This window comes from Hemiscyllium ocellatum, chromosome 13 (genome assembly GCF_020745735.1).
Source record: "Hemiscyllium ocellatum isolate sHemOce1 chromosome 13, sHemOce1.pat.X.cur, whole genome shotgun sequence".
In the NCBI taxonomy this organism is placed as follows: Eukaryota; Metazoa; Chordata; class Chondrichthyes; order Orectolobiformes; family Hemiscylliidae; genus Hemiscyllium; species Hemiscyllium ocellatum.
In genome coordinates, this window is record NC_083413.1 from 81,900,254 (window position 1) to 81,918,058 (window position 17,805).

A 17,805-nucleotide genomic window follows, 5' to 3' on the forward strand; every position below is an offset into this window, starting at 1 on the left:
GCAGGACATTCATTAATCTACTTTTGGAATATCAAATACAGTTCAGGTCTCCTTCCTATTGGAAAGATGTTGTGAAACTTGAAAGGGTTCAGAAAAGATTTATAAGGATGTTGGCAGGGTTGGAGAGTTTGAGTTATAGGGAAAGGCTGAATAGGATGGGTCTGTCTTCTCGGGACCTTTTGGAGGCTGTTGGGTGGACTCATCCTATCCATGCCCCTCATGATTTTATAAATAGACCAGGCCTTCTCCCTAATGGAGACTGGTGCAATTACAGCACTTGAAAATCATCTGGATGTGTACATGAATAAGAAGAGTTTAGGTGGATCTGGGCAAATGGGACTAGATTAATGTAGAGTTGGACGAGTTGGATGGAAGGGTCTATTTCTGTGCTGTATGTCTGAGAGTCTATGACTATCTGTGTGCTGAGCCAGTATTCTTGTGAAATGAGTGGTATTGAATGTATCATGGTTAATATTGTGTGTTTTCCTCCACAGTGGAAGGACACAGAAGCAACTTGTTGACTACATGCGAGAGAGTATGATTAAGACTACTCCTTATCAAAGGTATTTTGAATGTATATTTGAAAGCTTTACATTGATTTATTACTTGTCAGTCTTCCATGTAATCTCGGAGATAAGTCTATTAATGCCTAGTTACATTTTAAATGTTTACTTAGTTATTTGTTAAGAATGTGGTAAAGATGTGCATAGACATTATTATTAATAGTACTTGGGTTGATGTTCGTGCAAATTGTATGTCAAAAGCCGTTCTCGTTCAGAGTGCCCCTCTTATCATTTGTCTTATTACCTCAGCCAATCTTCTGTATTGATTACAGCCCTTGTAGATTCCTTCAATTTTCTTGCTATTCCCACTGATTAGATACCCTTGTGATGAGGAATAATCTTACCTTCTCCAGGGCATAGGCAACAGAGCTGCTCACACGCTGTGAAAGATTGGGGAAAAATTACTTCCCAGTCGTTCTACTTGTCTTTTTGTTTTGGTATGTTCTGTGATGGTGATCTGCCATGATCTAGTTTGTTGCAGTCAGGGTAGTTGGACAGCTTTGCTTTTCCTCCACATCCAAGTCATGTTAGCGCGCTGCAAACAAGCGATGTCACCAGTGATCACCAAGACCGGGCGCATCCACTTGTTGTCATCTCTTCAACAGCATATTTAATCAGATTTGTAGCTCAGGTTGAGGTTCTGGATGCAAGTTTGTTTGCTAAACTGGAAGGTTAGTTTTCAGACATTTTGTCACCATACTGGGTAATCACCCACCCAAGGAAACCTAAGCACATAAATAAAAAGTGGGTCACTAACATCAGTGCTTCACCAGAGGCTCACTACTGATGTGACCCAGTATGGTGACAAAATGTCTGAAAACTAACCTTCCAGTTCAGCAAACAAACTTGCATCCAGCATACTTAATCCATGTACTGAAACACACACAGTCCATGTTAGATTTCAGCTGCCCCCATCATGTTCATCTAACGTCTAAATACTAGGGCGACGTTGTGGCTCAGTGGTTAGCACTGCTGCCTCAGAGCGCCAGGGACCCAGGTTCGATTTCTGCCTCGGACAACTGTCTCTGTGGAGTTTGCACATTATCCCCATGCCTGTGTGGGTTTCCTCCAGGTGCCCCGGTTTTCTCCTACATCCCAAAAGATCTGCAATTCAGGTGAATTGGCTATGCTAAATTGCCTATAGTGATAGGTGCATTAGTCAGGGGTAAATGTCGGGAAATGGGTCTGGATGGAGGGTTGGTGTGGTGTGTTTGGCTGAAGGCCCTGTTTCCACACTGTAGGGAATCTAATCTAATCTACTGACACTTGATAAGACTTTAAGTCAAATTTTTAACTTTGGCTTAACTGTTTTCATCAGGCCCCTTGTTTCACAAAGATCACAAGTCTGCAGTGAAGAAAGACCGTGCTTACTAGGTTCCAAGTCTAGTTATTGTATTTACTTACCACAATCTGTCTATCCCTTACTTTTCAACCAGTTCTTAACTCCTATTTTGGAAGCTGGGCTATTCCTTCTTGTAAAAAGTGAGGTCTGCAGATGCTGGAGATCAGAGCTGAAAATGTGTTGCTGGTTAAAGCGCAGCAGGTCAGGCAGCATCCAAGGAACAGGAAATTCCTGATGAAGGCTTTTTGCCCGAAACGTCGAATTCCCTGTTCCTTGGATGTTGCCTGAGCTGCTGCGCTTTAACCAGCAACACATTTTCAGCTATTCCTTCTTAGCAATCTACAGTTACTTTGCAAATGTGCTGTATCATAAATCTTGTTTAGGACTAAGTCCCTGTTCATTACTTGTTTAGAGAGGGCTATTTATTGTTTTCTAATACTGCTGTCAGCTTTTAAATTTTGTACTTTCAGCTTCTTGTTCAATGCTCTTCCTTAAGTCATTTTCTTCCATCAACATTATAAACTATTATTACATTAAAAATGCCTATTCCTTCTTTTCTCCAGTGTTTGAGTGAATTTGCTTACACAGTTTACATTATTTGAAGCAAGAATGATAGGGAGTTTACAGTTTTGAGCATATATACTCATTCTTTTTAGCTTGGAGTGCAACTGATGCCAGTGAAGGAGGGCGGTTATGCTTAAGAACTGATGTAGGGTTAGTATTAAACAGCATGAACAGTTTGCATTAATTGTCCTGTTACAAATGCGCTTTTACTAGTCTGTTTGTGAATACCCAGTATTTTGTCTGTACTTTGATTTTGTCAATCTTTCCATATAGGGTAATGAACTAAAGGTGCATCTCCAATTGTATATCTGTTAAGCGTGACTGTAAAATTTGAATATTTGACACCAAGTGAAGTATGACAATTATATACATTTCCTGGCTCATATTAAAATTATTTTTCTCATTTGTTCAGTCTGACAGCATTCACAAGAGTGCTGGTGGTCGACCTTTTCCTCCACACTGTGTGCCAGTAATAAGCTGGCTGCCAGTAATAAGTGGTAGAATAGAAAAGCTTATTCCTTGAAATGAAGCCCTGCAGTTGTTTCTTACCAATTAGCTGAAATTGCAGATATCACATGCTGGATTCTCATGTTCATAATATTCTTGTCTCATTCATGGCCCCAGTATGAACTGTGGGTTCTTTGCTTCAGAGCTTTAAAGTGGAATTTGCAGGCAGCATCTCAATCCAATTAGGCTTTTCCCTCAACATTAAAATAGTACAAGGCTGCAAATCTAGATTTACTTTGAGAAAAACGTTGAATTCTTCATTAGCTGTTTGCTTGCATTGAGATGAGTTCCATGATAACATTTTGTTTGCTTGATCAATGTTCCAGCAAATTGTAAAGATCTGGTCTCATAAAGTCTGTATGAGAAACTGTACATACACAGACATGCATGCGGACACTGGGAAAGAGAAAGGGCAGAACCACACAAGTGAACAGAGAGAGATGGGCAAATGCACAAAGTGAAAGACCTGTCTCTGCCAGTTCTACATCAGGTCATGTATCGTCCGAGTAAACATCGAGCTTGCTTGGTTTGGATTGTCCTGCAGTAAACTCTGAGACAATAGTAGTTGATCCCTGATTCAAATCGAAGATTTTCCTACTCTACGTTTCTTGACCATGCTATTTTCCAGGATGGGGTGGAGTGTTCACAGTAGCGGCCTGGCAATCGTAGAATTCCTGCAGTGTGGAAAGAAGCCATTTGGCTCATTGAGTGCACAAACTCTCCGAAGAGCATAACACCCAGACTTAGCCTCTATCCTTTCCCCATATCCCCATATTTACCATGGCTGACCCTCTAGCCTGCACGTCTCTGGACATTGGGACAATTTAGTTGGCCCATCTACCTATCCTGCACATCTTTGGAAACTAGAACACCCAGAGGAAACCCTTGCCGACATGTGGCGAATGTGCAAACTGTACGCAGGCAGTCTCTCGAGGCTGGAGTTGAACCTGGGCCCCTAGCACTGTGTGGAAATAGTGCTAACCACTGAGCCACTATACTGCCCCAAGCTCTTGAGATACTGATGACATTGACAAGGCCAACTTGTTCATCATTGGTTGCCTTTGAAAAGGTGTTTAGCCTTCAACTCAAGCTGTTGCAGACCTGATGCTATTGTTCCAACCTTGATATTTGATAATTGCAGAATGTTGACCCATGAAGGGTGGTCTTTTTAGTAATTAGACCAGCAAGAAACAAATTTGAGCTATTTTTAATAAGAATGAAATTCATATTTCTTGCATACTGTGACAGTTACATAAAATGCGCAGATTAAAAATGTTGACTTTCTGGAATGAAAGATTTGATAAACAGTCTGAAGTTTGAAATGGGAGGAAATAGTACAATATGGTCTGTCCCCTCACCTGAGCCTGCTCTTGCTTTTCTCATATACTTTGCAACAGTTTTTTTAATTAAGATCGCATTTCTGGAGATTCTGACCTCCTGCCAGGGTACAGTCCAATTTTCCAATGTCGCCTGGAACAGAAATGTTTTTGATAGACCTCCAGCTTGTAAGAATTTCCTTTCACATACAACATGGGTATCAGACTAGGCCATTAACCCTTTGAGACTATACAAGAGATGATGCCATGGACATTTTGATGGAATCTTCCCTTCACATAATTCCAACAAATACAACCTTATTTCATATAATCTCACCTGATTTGAATCTTGGTGTCCAGGCATTATTATGGTAAATGTATGCTGTACTGCATCAAAGGCCAGTATATCTTTCCCCCAGTATGTGCTTACAATGTAATACTGTTACAGGTGTGGACTAACTAAAGCTATGTATTGCCATAGTGTAATTTCAATCCTCTCTTCTAGTCCTAAAGATAGGCAGCATCCAAGGTACAGGAGATTCGACGTTTTGGGCATAAGCCCTTCTTCAGGAATGAGGAAAGTGTGTCCAGCGGGCTAAGATTAAAGGTAGGGAGGAGGGACTTGGGGGGGGGTGATGCAATAGATGGAAGGAGGTCAAGGTGAGTGTGATAGGCCGGAGTGGGGTGGGGGCGGAGAGGTCAGGAAGAAGATTGCAGGTTAGGAAGGCGGTGCTGAGTTTGAGGGATTTGACTGAGACAAGGTGGGGGGAGGGGAAATGAGGAAACTGGAGAAATCGGAGTTCATCCCTTGTGGTTGGAGGGTTCCCAGGCGGAAGATGAGGCGCTCTTCCTCCAACCGTCGTGTTGTTATGGTCTGGCGATGGAGGAGTCCAAGGACCTGCATGTCCTTGGTGGAGTGGGAGGGGGAGTTAAAGTGTTGAGCCATGGGGTGGTTGGGTTGGTTGGTCTGGGTGTCCCAGAGGTGTTCTCTGAAGCATTCCGCAAGTAGGCGGCCTGTCTCCTCAATATAGAGGAGGCCACATCGGATGCAGCGGATGCAATAGATGATGTGTGTGGAGGTGCAGGTGAATTTGTGGCGGATATGGAAGGATCCCTTGGGGCCTTGGAGAGAAGTAAGGGAGGAGGTTTGGGCGCAAGTTTTGCATTTCTTGCAGTTGCAGGGAAAGGTGCCGGGAGTGGCGGTTGGGTTGGTGGGGGTGTGGACCTGACGATGGAGTCACGGAGGGAGTGGTCTTTTCGGAATGCTGATAGGGGAGGGGAGGGAAACATATCCCTGGTGGTGGGGTCTGTTTGGAGGTGGCGGAAATGACAAAGGATGATATGCTGTATATGGAGGTTGGTGGGGTGGTAGGTGAGAACCAGTGGGGTTCTGTCTTGGTGGCAGTTGGAGGGGTGGGGCTCAAGGGCAGAGGAGCGGGAAGTGGAGGAGATGCAGTGGAGGGCATCGTCGACCACATCTGGGGGGGAGTCTGCGGTCCTTGAAGAAGGAGGCCATCTGGGCTGTACGGTATTGGAACTGGTCCTCCTGGGAGCAGAAGCGGCGGAGACGAAGGAATTGGGAATATGGGATGGCGTTTTTACAGGGGGCAGGGTGAGAGGAGGTGTAGTCTAGGTAGCTGTAGGAGTCAGTCGGTTTATAATAGATGTCCGTGTTGATTCGGTCGCCCGAGATAGAAATGGAAAGGTCTAGGAAGGGGAGGGAGGAGTCTGAGACGGTTCAGGTGAATTTGAGGTCGGGGTGGAAGGTGTTGGTAAAGTGGATGAACTGTTCAACCTCCTCGTGGGAGCACGAGGCAGCGACGATACAGTCATCGATGTAGCGGAGGAAAAGGTGGGGGGTGGTGCCAATGTAGATGCGGAAGATGGACTGTTCCACATATCCTGCGAAGAGGCAGGCATAGCTGGGGCCCATGCGGGTGCCCATGGCAAATCCTTTGGTTTGGAGGAAGTGGGAGTTATTCAGGGTGAGGACCAGTTCAGTCAGTCGAAGGAGGGTGTCAGTGGAAGGGTAGTGGTTGGTACGGGGGGAAAGGAAGAAGCGGAGGGCTTTGAGTCCTTCGTGATATGGGATGGAGGTGTACAGGGACTGGATGTCCAATTCCTTTGTCTCTGCCGCATTTGCTCCCAGGAGGACCAGTTCCAATACCCTACAGCCCAGATGGCCTCCTTCTTCAAGGACCGCAGATTCCCCCCTGACGTGATCGACGATGCCTTCCACCGCATCTCCTCCACTTCCCGCTCCTCCGCCCTTGAGCCCTGCCCCTCTAATTGTCACCAAGACAGAACCCCACTGGTTCTCACCTACCACCCCACCAACCTCCATATACAGCGTATCATCCGCCGTCATGTCCGACATCTCCAAACAGACCCCACCACCAGGGATATATTTCCCTCCCCTCCCCTATCAGCGTTCCGAAAAGACCACTCCCTCTGTGACTCCCTCGTCAGGTCCACTCCCGGCACCTTCCCCTGCAACTGCAAGAAATGCAAAACTTGTGCCCAAACCTCCTCCCTTACTTCTCTCCAAGGCCCCAAGGGATCCTTCCATATCCGCCACAAATTCACCTGCACCTCCACACACACCATCTATTGCATCCGCTGCATCCGATGTGGCCTCCTCTATATTAGGGAGACAGGCCTCCTACTTGCGGAACGTTTCAGAGAACACCTCTGGAACACCCGGACCAACCAACCAACCCAACCACCCCGTGGCTCAACACTTTAACTCCCCCTCCCACTCCACCACGGACATGCAGGTCCTTGGACTCCTCCATCGCCAGACCATAACAACACGACGGTTGGAGGAAGAGCGCCTCATCTTCCGCCTGGGAACCCTCCAACCACAAGGGATGAACTCAGATTTCTCCAGTTTCCTCATTTCCCCTCCCCCCACCTTGTCTCAGTCAAATCCCTCAAACTCAGCACCACCTTCCTAACCTGCAATCTTCTTCCTGACCTCTCTGCCCCCACCCCACTCCGGCCTATCACACTCACCTTGACCTCCTTCCACCTATCGCATCACCCCCCCAAGTCCCTCCTCCCTACCTTTTATCTTAGCCTGCTGGGGACACTTTCCTCATTCCTGAAGAAGGGCTTATGCCCGAAACATCGAATCTCCTGTTTCTTGGATGCTGCCTGACCTGCTGCGCTCTTCCAGCAACACATTTTCAGCTCTGATCTCCAGCATCTGCAGTCCTCACTTTCTCCTCCTAGTCCTAATGATATAGCATTCCACTCGTCACTTTAATAACTTTCCCTACCTGTCTGAAACATTTGAATGATTCACATCTCCATAAGACTCTTTGGACTTGCACTATTTCTGGCTTTTCATCATTTAGACAGGACTCTATTCTATCCTTTCTAGCCCACACTGGGTGACCTCATAATCTGTCACCAATTGAAGTCTCTATGCTTAAATTTTCACAATTGTCTTTCTATTAACATTAGGAATGTTATGCCATCTAGCTTTGTGGCGGCAACAAAATTGGATATAAGGCTGTCCATGCCACCATTTAAGTCATCAATAAGTGTGGCGAATAGTTGAGGTTTCAACACAAGCTTACTAATTAGAATATATGCTTATTATCCTTCTGCGTTACCTAGTTAGTTTCCAACAATGTTAATTTGCTTTCAGTTCCATGGACTTCCGTTTTAGCTGACAATCTTTTATGATTTTATCAAATATCTTCCACAAGTTATCCATTCTCTCCTGTCTTCCACATACATCTAAGAATTATTGGACTACTTAAGCAAGACCTGTCTTTAACAAATCCATTAGATTAGATTACTTACAGTGTGGAAACAGGCCCTTTGGCCCAACAAGCCCACACCCACCCGCCAAAGCGCAACCCACCCATACCCCTATTTTTACCCCTCCCCTAACACTATGGGCAATTTAGCATGACCCGCACATCTTTGGACTGTGGGAAGAAACCCACCCAGAGGAAACCCACGCAGACATGGGGAGTCGCCTGAGACGGGAATTGAACCCGGGTCTCTGGCACTGTGAGGCAGCAGTGCTAATCACTGTGCCACCGTGCCGTCCACATTCTAACTCTGATCAATTGGAAATTATTGAAGTGCCTTTATTTTTATTTTTAATCAGACACCTGTGATTTGGCAACTGTGGTCATAATTTCATTTAAATAGGACAGTGATATGCACTTTTCCAATTTAAAGGAACAGCTTCTGCATTGAGCACCTTGGGAGATTATAGTTGGGACTTCTGTGATGTTTTGCCTGATTTCCTTAACACACTCCGATTGAAACTATCTGGTCTTTGAAATTTGTAACCAAGATGTCATTATTGAGGTCTTGATCTTGATTCACAATTGTTTTCTCTGGAATTCCTTGTATAAACTGTATTCCTATTGTAAATACTGAGGCAAAATATGGATGCCAACCATTTCCTTCCTTTCATTTGCCACTGCACTTATCAGTTTTGAGGGAGCCTATTGTTCCTGATCTTTTCCTAACAAGGTCAAGTAACTTACTTTTGAACTCCTTCAAGTTTCTCCATATACCAGGTGGAGACATCTGATCTATGAAGAACATTGTTCAACAGATTGATATTTGCACAAGTGTAGATCGTGTTGGTATTAATTTGTACCTATGTTCTGAGTATTGTTTTGTTCACTGTCAAACAAGAGAGTGTACATGTGAGTGTTGACATGTTTAGGAATGTTTTAAATGCTGGCTAAGTTAGTGATACCCACATCCTGTGAATGAGTTAAGAAGAATTACTACTTTAATTACTGCATATCACTAGTGCAGCTGGAGGAGGGCTGGTGAAATGCTCACACATTGCATTTTCGGTCTGATTTGCAAATTAAATATTTAAAAAGTTCAATTGCTGCAGTGGGTTAATATCATTGTTCAGAATCTTTGTTTTTGAATTACAATCCTGTACATCAAAGTTCTGCTTTTCTGTTTTACTTTATGGCTTGCCGCTCCTTTTCTGTCCAGTTTCTAGCATTATAAAATGTGTTATTTAAGGTTTGTTTGCTGAGAGCAATTTTGTTTTGACTCCTGCTTTTGCTTCTGCCACTGGCTGGAAGGCATGTTTGAGAGTGTCTTTACTTCTTGTTTTATAAGTTCAGTATTTTGATTGGCTGGGTTTGAGTATTTGGAGGAAAGTTGCCAACTTAGTGAATGAAATGATCTGTAACTCTGAGCTGGGCAATTGCTTAAGGTCTCCTTCCCTGTGAGAGACCATAGCACTACTTTCTGAATTGGATGCCAGTTTTTGTCACCGTGCTTCTTTTCCCTCTGCCAGTCCAAGTTAATTGCTGTTGTAATCTAACTATCACCATTGGTCCACGTTTCCTCGGGATTTTTGCAATTGCACCAAAGATAATGATCTCACAGAAGAAGTTTAGGTGTTCTGTTAGAAATGCAGGTCCCTTTAAGGCTCAAACAGAATCTATTTCCTAATTAACCTGTTTGGTGATGGTATTGCACACCTCTGGAGCAGATGGAAGTTGAACCTAGGCCTCTAGATCCAGGGAGAGAGAGCTACCACTGCTGCAGCATTACGCCAAGGCTGAAGCAGAAGAACTCCAGAGTTGAATAAAGGCAGATGATACTTATTGGACTCTGTATTGATAGTGAACCAGGAAGCTTAGGTTTCAGTCCCACTTGCTCCAGAGGCGTGCACTTACCTTTCTGAACTGGTCGATGAAAAAAAATTTAAAGACTGAGTTCTTCAAACGTTTGGTTTGGTGATGAATCACTATAAAAAGAGCTGGATTCTTGCGCTCTTCCTTGTTTTCCCACCTTTGCTTTTCCTTGTTATTGTTCCACTGCCCTGGTGACAGGCACTTATTGTTAATTGATGCAGTTAAAAGGGTGATTTAGTGATCAGCTATTTAAAAATAAGCTGAGTTCTTACAACGGTTTTGTGGTGCAACGGTAGTGTCTCTATTGCTGGACGAGAAGGTCCAGGTTCAAATCCCACCTGCCTTGAATGTGTGTTCTAACATGTTTGATCAGGTTGATTAAAATAACTAAGCCCCTCACTGAAACACAGGCAGGAGGGGGATGCTGGGACCCCTTGTGTAATTGTGTGTCATGACAATACCTATTGCCCTTCCAGATCAGCGCATGCATGTGCAATGATGGCAGATTTCATCTTTTTAAAAACTGAGTCGTATTTTTGAGACACACTGTAATATTGATATTGCCTCCCTCTGGCTCAGGTTCAAGCCACACATGTCCAGAAATGTTCAAACAGAGTTATTGTAAAATTCCTGAAAGTCTTTCTGTGGCCTCGCTGTCTACGTGAAGCAATGCTGCCACCTAGCAGCAACTGTTGGACCTGGCAATGAGGGCGTGAAGTTCCATAAAAAATAGAATCTAGAATTAAACTTATTCCTTTACACCAGAAGATCCCAGTTCAAGTTCCACCTGCTTCAGATGTGTCATAACCACTGTTTTGTCTAAGCTGTGCATGTGTGAGCCCTTCTGATATTCTGCGACTGTTGACGTTGACCTCCGAATACGCAAGTTGCTGCTACACACACGCCCTGGAAGCCCATGTAACTGCTAAGAAAATTAGAGGGAATAATAGATGTGAATAGGTTGATTATGTAAAGAGCTGAGGTTTGAATGAGAGTTTAACTTGACAGTAGTAGGGAGAGTAGTAGCAAATGAAGTATCTAAATCAAGTATGAATTTCAATGAATAGTCATCCAAGTTCCTGCATTCTATTTGAGACAGAATGTCACCCCACCCAGTTCTAGAATGTTCAGCTTTGCAATCTAACACTTTAATATCACATTAATGTCCAGAGAGATATTCCCATTTGATCTTTTAACATTACAACTGCTTTATTTTTGACTTTTCAGACTTGGGTGATCTGATATAGTTTCCATTCTGAGTCACCCACATGTCTCTTGTTTTATTGTTTGATGTTTTATCCTGTTAGTTTCAAGATAGTGCTTTATTTGTCACCCACAGTACTAGTTAGAAGCAGTGTTCCCTTGTGTATACTTTCACAATTAGGGGTTATAATTGGCTCTTGATATTGTAAAGCTCTTAGACAGGGTGACTAAATAATTAACACAAATTTTGTAGATGGTGTTTGTAGACAATGTGTTAGAGTCATAGAGATGTACAGCACGGAAAGAGACCCTTCGGTCCAGCTTGTCCATATCAACCAGATAGCCTACGTTAATCTAACCCCATTTGCCAGTGCTTGGCCCATATCCTCTAAAACCTTCCTATTCATGTACCCATCCAGATGCCTTTTAAATATTGTAATTGCACCAGCCTTCACTTCCTGTGGCAGCTTATTCCATACACGCATCACCCTTTGTGTGAACAAGTTGACCCTCGAGTCCCTTTTAAATCTTTATCCTTTCACCTTAAACCTATCTCTTCTAGTTCTGGACTCCCCCAACCCAGGGAAAAGACCTTGTCTATTTACCTTATCCTTGCCCTTCACAATTTTATAAAGCTGTAAGAGGTCACCCCTCAGTCTGTGATGCTCCAGGGATAACAGTGCCAGCCGGTTCAGCCTCTCCCTATAACTCAAACGCTCCAACCCTGGCAACATCCTTGTAAATCTTTTCTTAACCCTTTCAAGTTTCATAACCTTCTTCCTATAGGATGGAGACCAGTATTCCAAAAGTGGCCTAACCAATATCCTGTACAACTGCAACATGACCTCCCAATTCTTATACTCAATGCTCTGAACAATAAAGGGAAGCATACCAAAGGTGCCTTCAGTATCTGATCCACCTACGACTGTACTTTCAAGGAACTGTGAACCTGCACTCCAAGGTCTCTTTATTCAGCAACTCTCCCAGGGCATTTTCCATTAAGTGTATAAGTCCTGCCCTGATTTGCCTTTCCAAAATGCAGCACCTCACATTTATCTAAATTAAACTCCATCTGCCACTCCTCAGCCCGTTGGCCCATCTGATCAAGATCCTGTTGCAGTCTGAGGTCCTTCACTGTCCATGATACCTCCAATTTGGGGTCATCTGCAAACTTAACTTACTTTACTTCCTATGTTCCCATCCAAATCATTGAAAAAATGACACAAAGTAGTGGGTCCATCACTGATCCTTGTAGCACACCACTCGTCAGAGACCTCCAGTCTGAAAAGCAATCCTCCACTATTACCCTCTGTCTTCTACTTTGGAGCCAATTCTGTGTCTAAATGGCTAGTTCTCCCTGTATTCCATGTGATCTAACCTTGCTAACCAGCTTACCATGAGGAACCTTGCAAAGTGCCTTACTGAAGTCCACATTGATTACATTCATTTCTCTGCCCTCATCAATCTTCATTACTAATTCAAAAAACTCAAATTTCTGCGTCATGATTTCCCATGCAAAACGCCATGTTGACTGTCCCTAATCAGCCCTTCCACATACATGTAAAACCTGTTCCTCAGGATTCTCTCCCACCAACTTGCCCATCACCAATGTCAGACTCACTGGTCTATAGTTCCCTGGCTTTCCTTATCACCTTTCTTAAATAGTGTCACCATATTAGCCAACCTCCAGTCTTCTGGCACCTCACCTGTGACTGTCGATACAAATATGTCAGCAAGGGGCCCAGCAATCACTTCCCTAGCTTCCCACGGAGTTCTATGGTACATCTGATCAGGTCCTGGGGATATACCTGCATCCACATTTATGCATTTTAGAACATCCAGCACCACCACCTCTGTAATGCAGACATTTTTCAAGATATTACTATCTATGTCCCAACATTGTGTATCTTCCATGTCCTTCTCCATAGTAAACACTGATGCAAAATACTCGTTTAGTATCTCCCTCATCTCCTGTGGTTCCACACATGCTTGCTGATCTTGGAGGGGCCCTATCCTCTCCCCAGTTACCCTTACGTCCTTAATATATTTATAAAATCCCTTTGGATTCTCCTTAACCCAATTTGCCAAAGCTAAGTCATACCCCCTTTTTACCCTTCTGAGGTCTCCCTCAAGTATACTCCTACTGCCTTTATATTCTTCTAATGATTCACTCGATCTCTGCTCTCTACACCTGACATGTGCTTGCTTCTGTTTACTTTACTAAAACCTCAATTTCTCTCATCATCCAGCATTCCCTATACCTACCAGCCTTACCTTTCACCCTAACAGGAAGATATTGTCTCTGGACTCTCATTAGCTCATTTTTCAAGGCTTCCCATTTTCCAACTGTCCGTTTACCTGCGAACGTCAGCACCCAATCAACTCTTGAAAGTTCTTACCTAGTACTGTCAAAATTCGCATTCCTCTAACTTAAAGCTTCAACTTTTAGATCAGATTGTTTCTTTTCTATCATTATTTTAAATCTAATAGAATTATAGTCACTGGTCCTGAAGTGCTTCCCCATTGACACCTCAGTCACTTGCCCTGCCTTATTTCCCAAGAGTAGGTCAAGTTTTGCACCTTCTCTAGTAGGTACATCCACGTACTGAATCAGAAAATCATCTTATATACACTTAACAAATTCTTCTCCATCTAAACCCTTAGCAATATGGCAGTCCCAGTCTATGTTTGGAAAGTTAAAATCCCCTATCCTTGCTACCCTTATTTTCCTACAAATTTGTTTCTCAATTTCCCGCTGACTATTGGGGGGGGTGTCTATAGTACAACCCCAATTTGAAAATCATCTCTTTTCTATGTCTCAGTTCCACCTAAATAACTTGCCCAGCCATATTCCCAAGAATATGAGCCATTTTCCTCTGGTAATGGCTAGCACAAGGAGGCGTAGCTTCAAATTGAGGGGTGATAGATATAGGACAAATGTCAGAGGTAGTAGTAGGGGCATGGAACGTACTGCCTGCCACAGTTGTAGACTCGCCAACGTTATGGGCATTTAAATGGTCATTGGATAGACATATTGGTGAGAGTGGAGTAATGTAGGTTAGATGGGCTTCAGATTAGTTTCACAGTGCGGTGCAACATTGTAGGCCGAAGGGCCTATACTGCACTGTAATGTTCTGTGTTTTATGAATATCCTCCCTAAATAGAGCTAAGAGAGGGCATGAAAAATCCTTGGCGGATAGGATCAAGGATAACCCCAAGGCATTTTATGTGTATGTGAGAAACATGAGAATGACGAGAATGAGGGTAGGTCCGATCAAGGACAGTAGTGGGAGATTGTGTATTGAGTCGGAAGAGATAGGAGAGGTCTTGAACGAGTACTTTTCTTCAGTATTTACGAACGAGAGGGACCGTATTGTTGAAGAGGAGAGTGTGAAACGGACTGGTAAGCTAGAAGAGATACTTGTTAGGAAGGAAGATGTGTTGGACATTTTGAACAACTTGAGGATAGACAAGTCCCCCGGGCCTGACGGGATATATCCTAGGATTATGTGGGAAGCAAGAGAGGAAATTGCAGTAACGTTGGCAATGATCTTTTCATCTTCACTGTCAACGGGGGTGGTACCAGGGGACTGGAGAGTAGCGAATGTTGTGCCCCTGTTCAAAAAAGGGAATAGGGATAACCCCGGGAATTACAGGCCAGTTAGTCTTACTTCTGCGGTAGGCAAAATAATGGAAAGGGTACTGAGGGATAGGATTTATGAGTATCTGGAAAGACACTGCTTGATTAGGGACAGCCAGCACGGATTTGTGAAGGGTAGGTCTTGCCTTACAAGTCTTATTGAATTCTTTGAGGAGGTGACCAAGCATGTGGATGAGGGTAGAGCAGTGGATGTAGTGTACATGGATTTTAGTAAGGCATTTGATAAGGTTCCCCATGGTAGGCTTATACGGAAAGTCAGGAGGCATGGGATAGAGGGAAATTTGGCCAATTGGATAGAAAATTGGCTAACCGGTCGAAGTCAGAGAGTGGTGGTAGATGGTAAATATTCAGCCTGGAGCCCAGTTACAAGTGGAGTTCCGCAGGGATCAGTTCTGGGTCCTCTGCTGTTTGTAATTTTTATTAATGACTTGGATGAGGGAGTCGAAGGGTGGGTCAGTAAATTTGCAGATGATACGAAGATTGGTGGAGTTGTGGACAGTGAGGAGGGCTGTTGTCGGCTGCAAAGGGACTTAGATATGATGCAGAGCTGGGCTGAGGAGTGGCAGATGGAGTTCAACCCTGCCAAGTGTGAGGTTGTCCATTTTGGAAGAACAAATAAGAATGCGGAATACAGGGTTAACGGTAGGGTTCTTAGTCAGGTGGAGGAACAGAGGGATCTTGGGGTCTATGTACATAGATCTTTGAAAGTTGCCACTCAGGTGGATAGAGCTTGTAAGAAGACCTATGGTGTATTAGCGTTCATTAGCGGAGGGATTGAATTCAAGAGTTGTGAAGTGATGTTGCAGCTGTACAGGACTTTGGTTAGGCCTCATTTGGAGTACTGTGTGCAGTTCTGGTCGCCTCACTTTAGGAAAGATGTGGAAGCTTTGGAGAGGGTGCAGAGAAGATTTACCAGGATGTTGCCTGGAATGGAGAATAGGTCGTACGAGGATAGGTTGAGAGTTCTCGGCCTTTTCTCGTTGGAACGGCGAAGGATGAGGGGTGACTTGATAGAGGTTTATAAGATGATCAGAGGAATAGATAGAGTAGACAGTCAGAAACTTTTTCCCCGGGTACAACAGAGTGTTACAAGGGGACATAAATTTCAGGTGAAGGGTGGAAGATATAGGGGAGATGTCAGGGGTGGGTTCTTTACCCAGAGAGTGGTGGGGGCATGGAATGCGCTGCCCATGGGAGTGGTAGAGTCAGAATCATTGACGACCTTTAAGCGGCAATTGGATAGGTACATGGATGGGTGCTTAATCTAGGATAGATGTTCGGCACAACATCGTGGGCCGACGGGCCTGTTCTGTGCTGTATTGTTCAATGTCCTATAAATACATCTGTAATGTTATCCCTTATCAAAAACACCACACCCCCTCCTCTCTTGGCAATTCATTTTTTCTGAGCTGTTGTCTATCCTTCAGTATTCTTCTCATTTGCCTATGTGAGTAATTCCTAGTCTGCTTTAAGGAAACTTGTAGCACTTCCTGAATATGAAAGTTGGACATATCCTCAGTTTAGAAATAACGTTCTTGTTTGTAGATGCCAGGTTGAGGGTTTGAAGCTAATTGAAATATGTTGGTAGCAGATTAGGTATTTAAAACTTGTAATAGCTGTGTGTGTATTACATTGCATATAATGTATGCAGATGTGACTTGTCTTGTGCTTCAGACAACCATTTAGAAAGAGTCAATGAATTTTATTTGTCTTAGTTGAAGACCTCTGTTTGGCGTGTGAGCATTATTACTGATGGATGTGAGTGAGTGCGAATATGGTACTTTCTTTTCTGCTGTTAGTGTTTGTGCTGCAGTATATGTCTCTCTGCCTTGCCTACGCTTTCGCCTTGCCTTGCATACTTGCTTCTCGCACTCTATTTGAGTGTTTGTTTTCACAACATAAGCTGTCCGGTGCAGGGTTTTTCTCTTCACGTCCTTACTGAATACTCTCTGTTCTTCAGGCGGCACAGCAGAGCACGAATCTCAGCTCGGACTTCGAGCGCAGACGTGCCTAAACAGGTTAGTTCTGCAGCACTTTAACATTGTGTGTGTGTGTGTGTGTGTGTGTGTGTGTGTGTGTGTGTGTGTGTGAGAGAGAGAGAGAGATTGTATGTGTTAGTGTGCGTGTTGGTGTTTTGATAAAGGATTGTTTCCCAAATCTGATTTTTCTAAATTGGTGCCTGATAATCTATATTGGTCTGTTTGCCCTTTCCACCCTTCTCTTGGACCTTGCCATTCAGAAGACACTTACGAATGGCAGTGGCTTGATACATAATTGCTGTAAGTGCTGTTCTGCATCAGCAAGCCAAGTATATGTCCTAAATAAAGAGATGTACCTTTTTCTTTTGTACCTTCCATATTATAGTAGTAACAGGATAGGTCAGAGTCAGCATAGATTTATGAAGGGGAAATCATGCTTGACTAATCTTGAATTTTTTGAGGATGTAATTTTCTGAAGATGGATGAGGGAGATCCAGTAGATGTAGTATACCTGGACATTCAGAAAGCTTTTGATAAAGTCCCACACAGGAGGTTAGTGAGCAAAATTAGGGCGCATGGTACTGGGGGCAAAGTACTAACTTGGGTTGAAAGTTGGTTGGTTGATAGGAAACAAAGAGTAGTGATAAACGGCTCCATTTTGGAATGGCAGGCAGTGACCAGTGGGGCACCGCAGGGATCAGTTCTGGGACCGCAGCTTTTTACAACATATGTTAATGATATAGAGGATGGTATTAGTAATAACATTAGCAAATTTGCTGATTATACTAAGCTGGGTGGCAGAATGAAATGTGATGAGGATGTTAGGAGATTACAGGGTGACCCGAACAAGTTAGGTGAGTGGTCAGATGCATGGCAGATGCAGTTTAATGTGGATAAGTGTATGGTTATCCACTTTGGTGGCAAGAACAGGAAGGCAGATTGCTACCTAAATGGAATCATTTTAAGTAAAGGGGCAGTACAGAGAGATCTGGGTGTTCTTGTACACCAGTCAATGAAGGTAAGCGTGCAGG

At 43.7% G+C, this 17,805-nt stretch overlaps 1 protein-coding gene across 2 annotated transcripts in view; it reads left to right on the top strand.

Annotated features, from left to right (window-relative positions):
- Positions 1-17,805, top strand: part of farp2 (FERM, RhoGEF and pleckstrin domain protein 2) — a 193,049-nt gene that overhangs the window by 97,103 nt on the left and 78,141 nt on the right. For both annotated transcript variants that reach the window (XM_060835025.1, XM_060835026.1), the window contains exons 11-12: positions 495-563; positions 16,756-16,813. In XM_060835025.1, the coding sequence (XP_060691008.1) occupies positions 495-563; positions 16,756-16,813 (127 nt within the window). The remainder of the gene's footprint in view (positions 1-494; positions 564-16,755; positions 16,814-17,805) is intronic.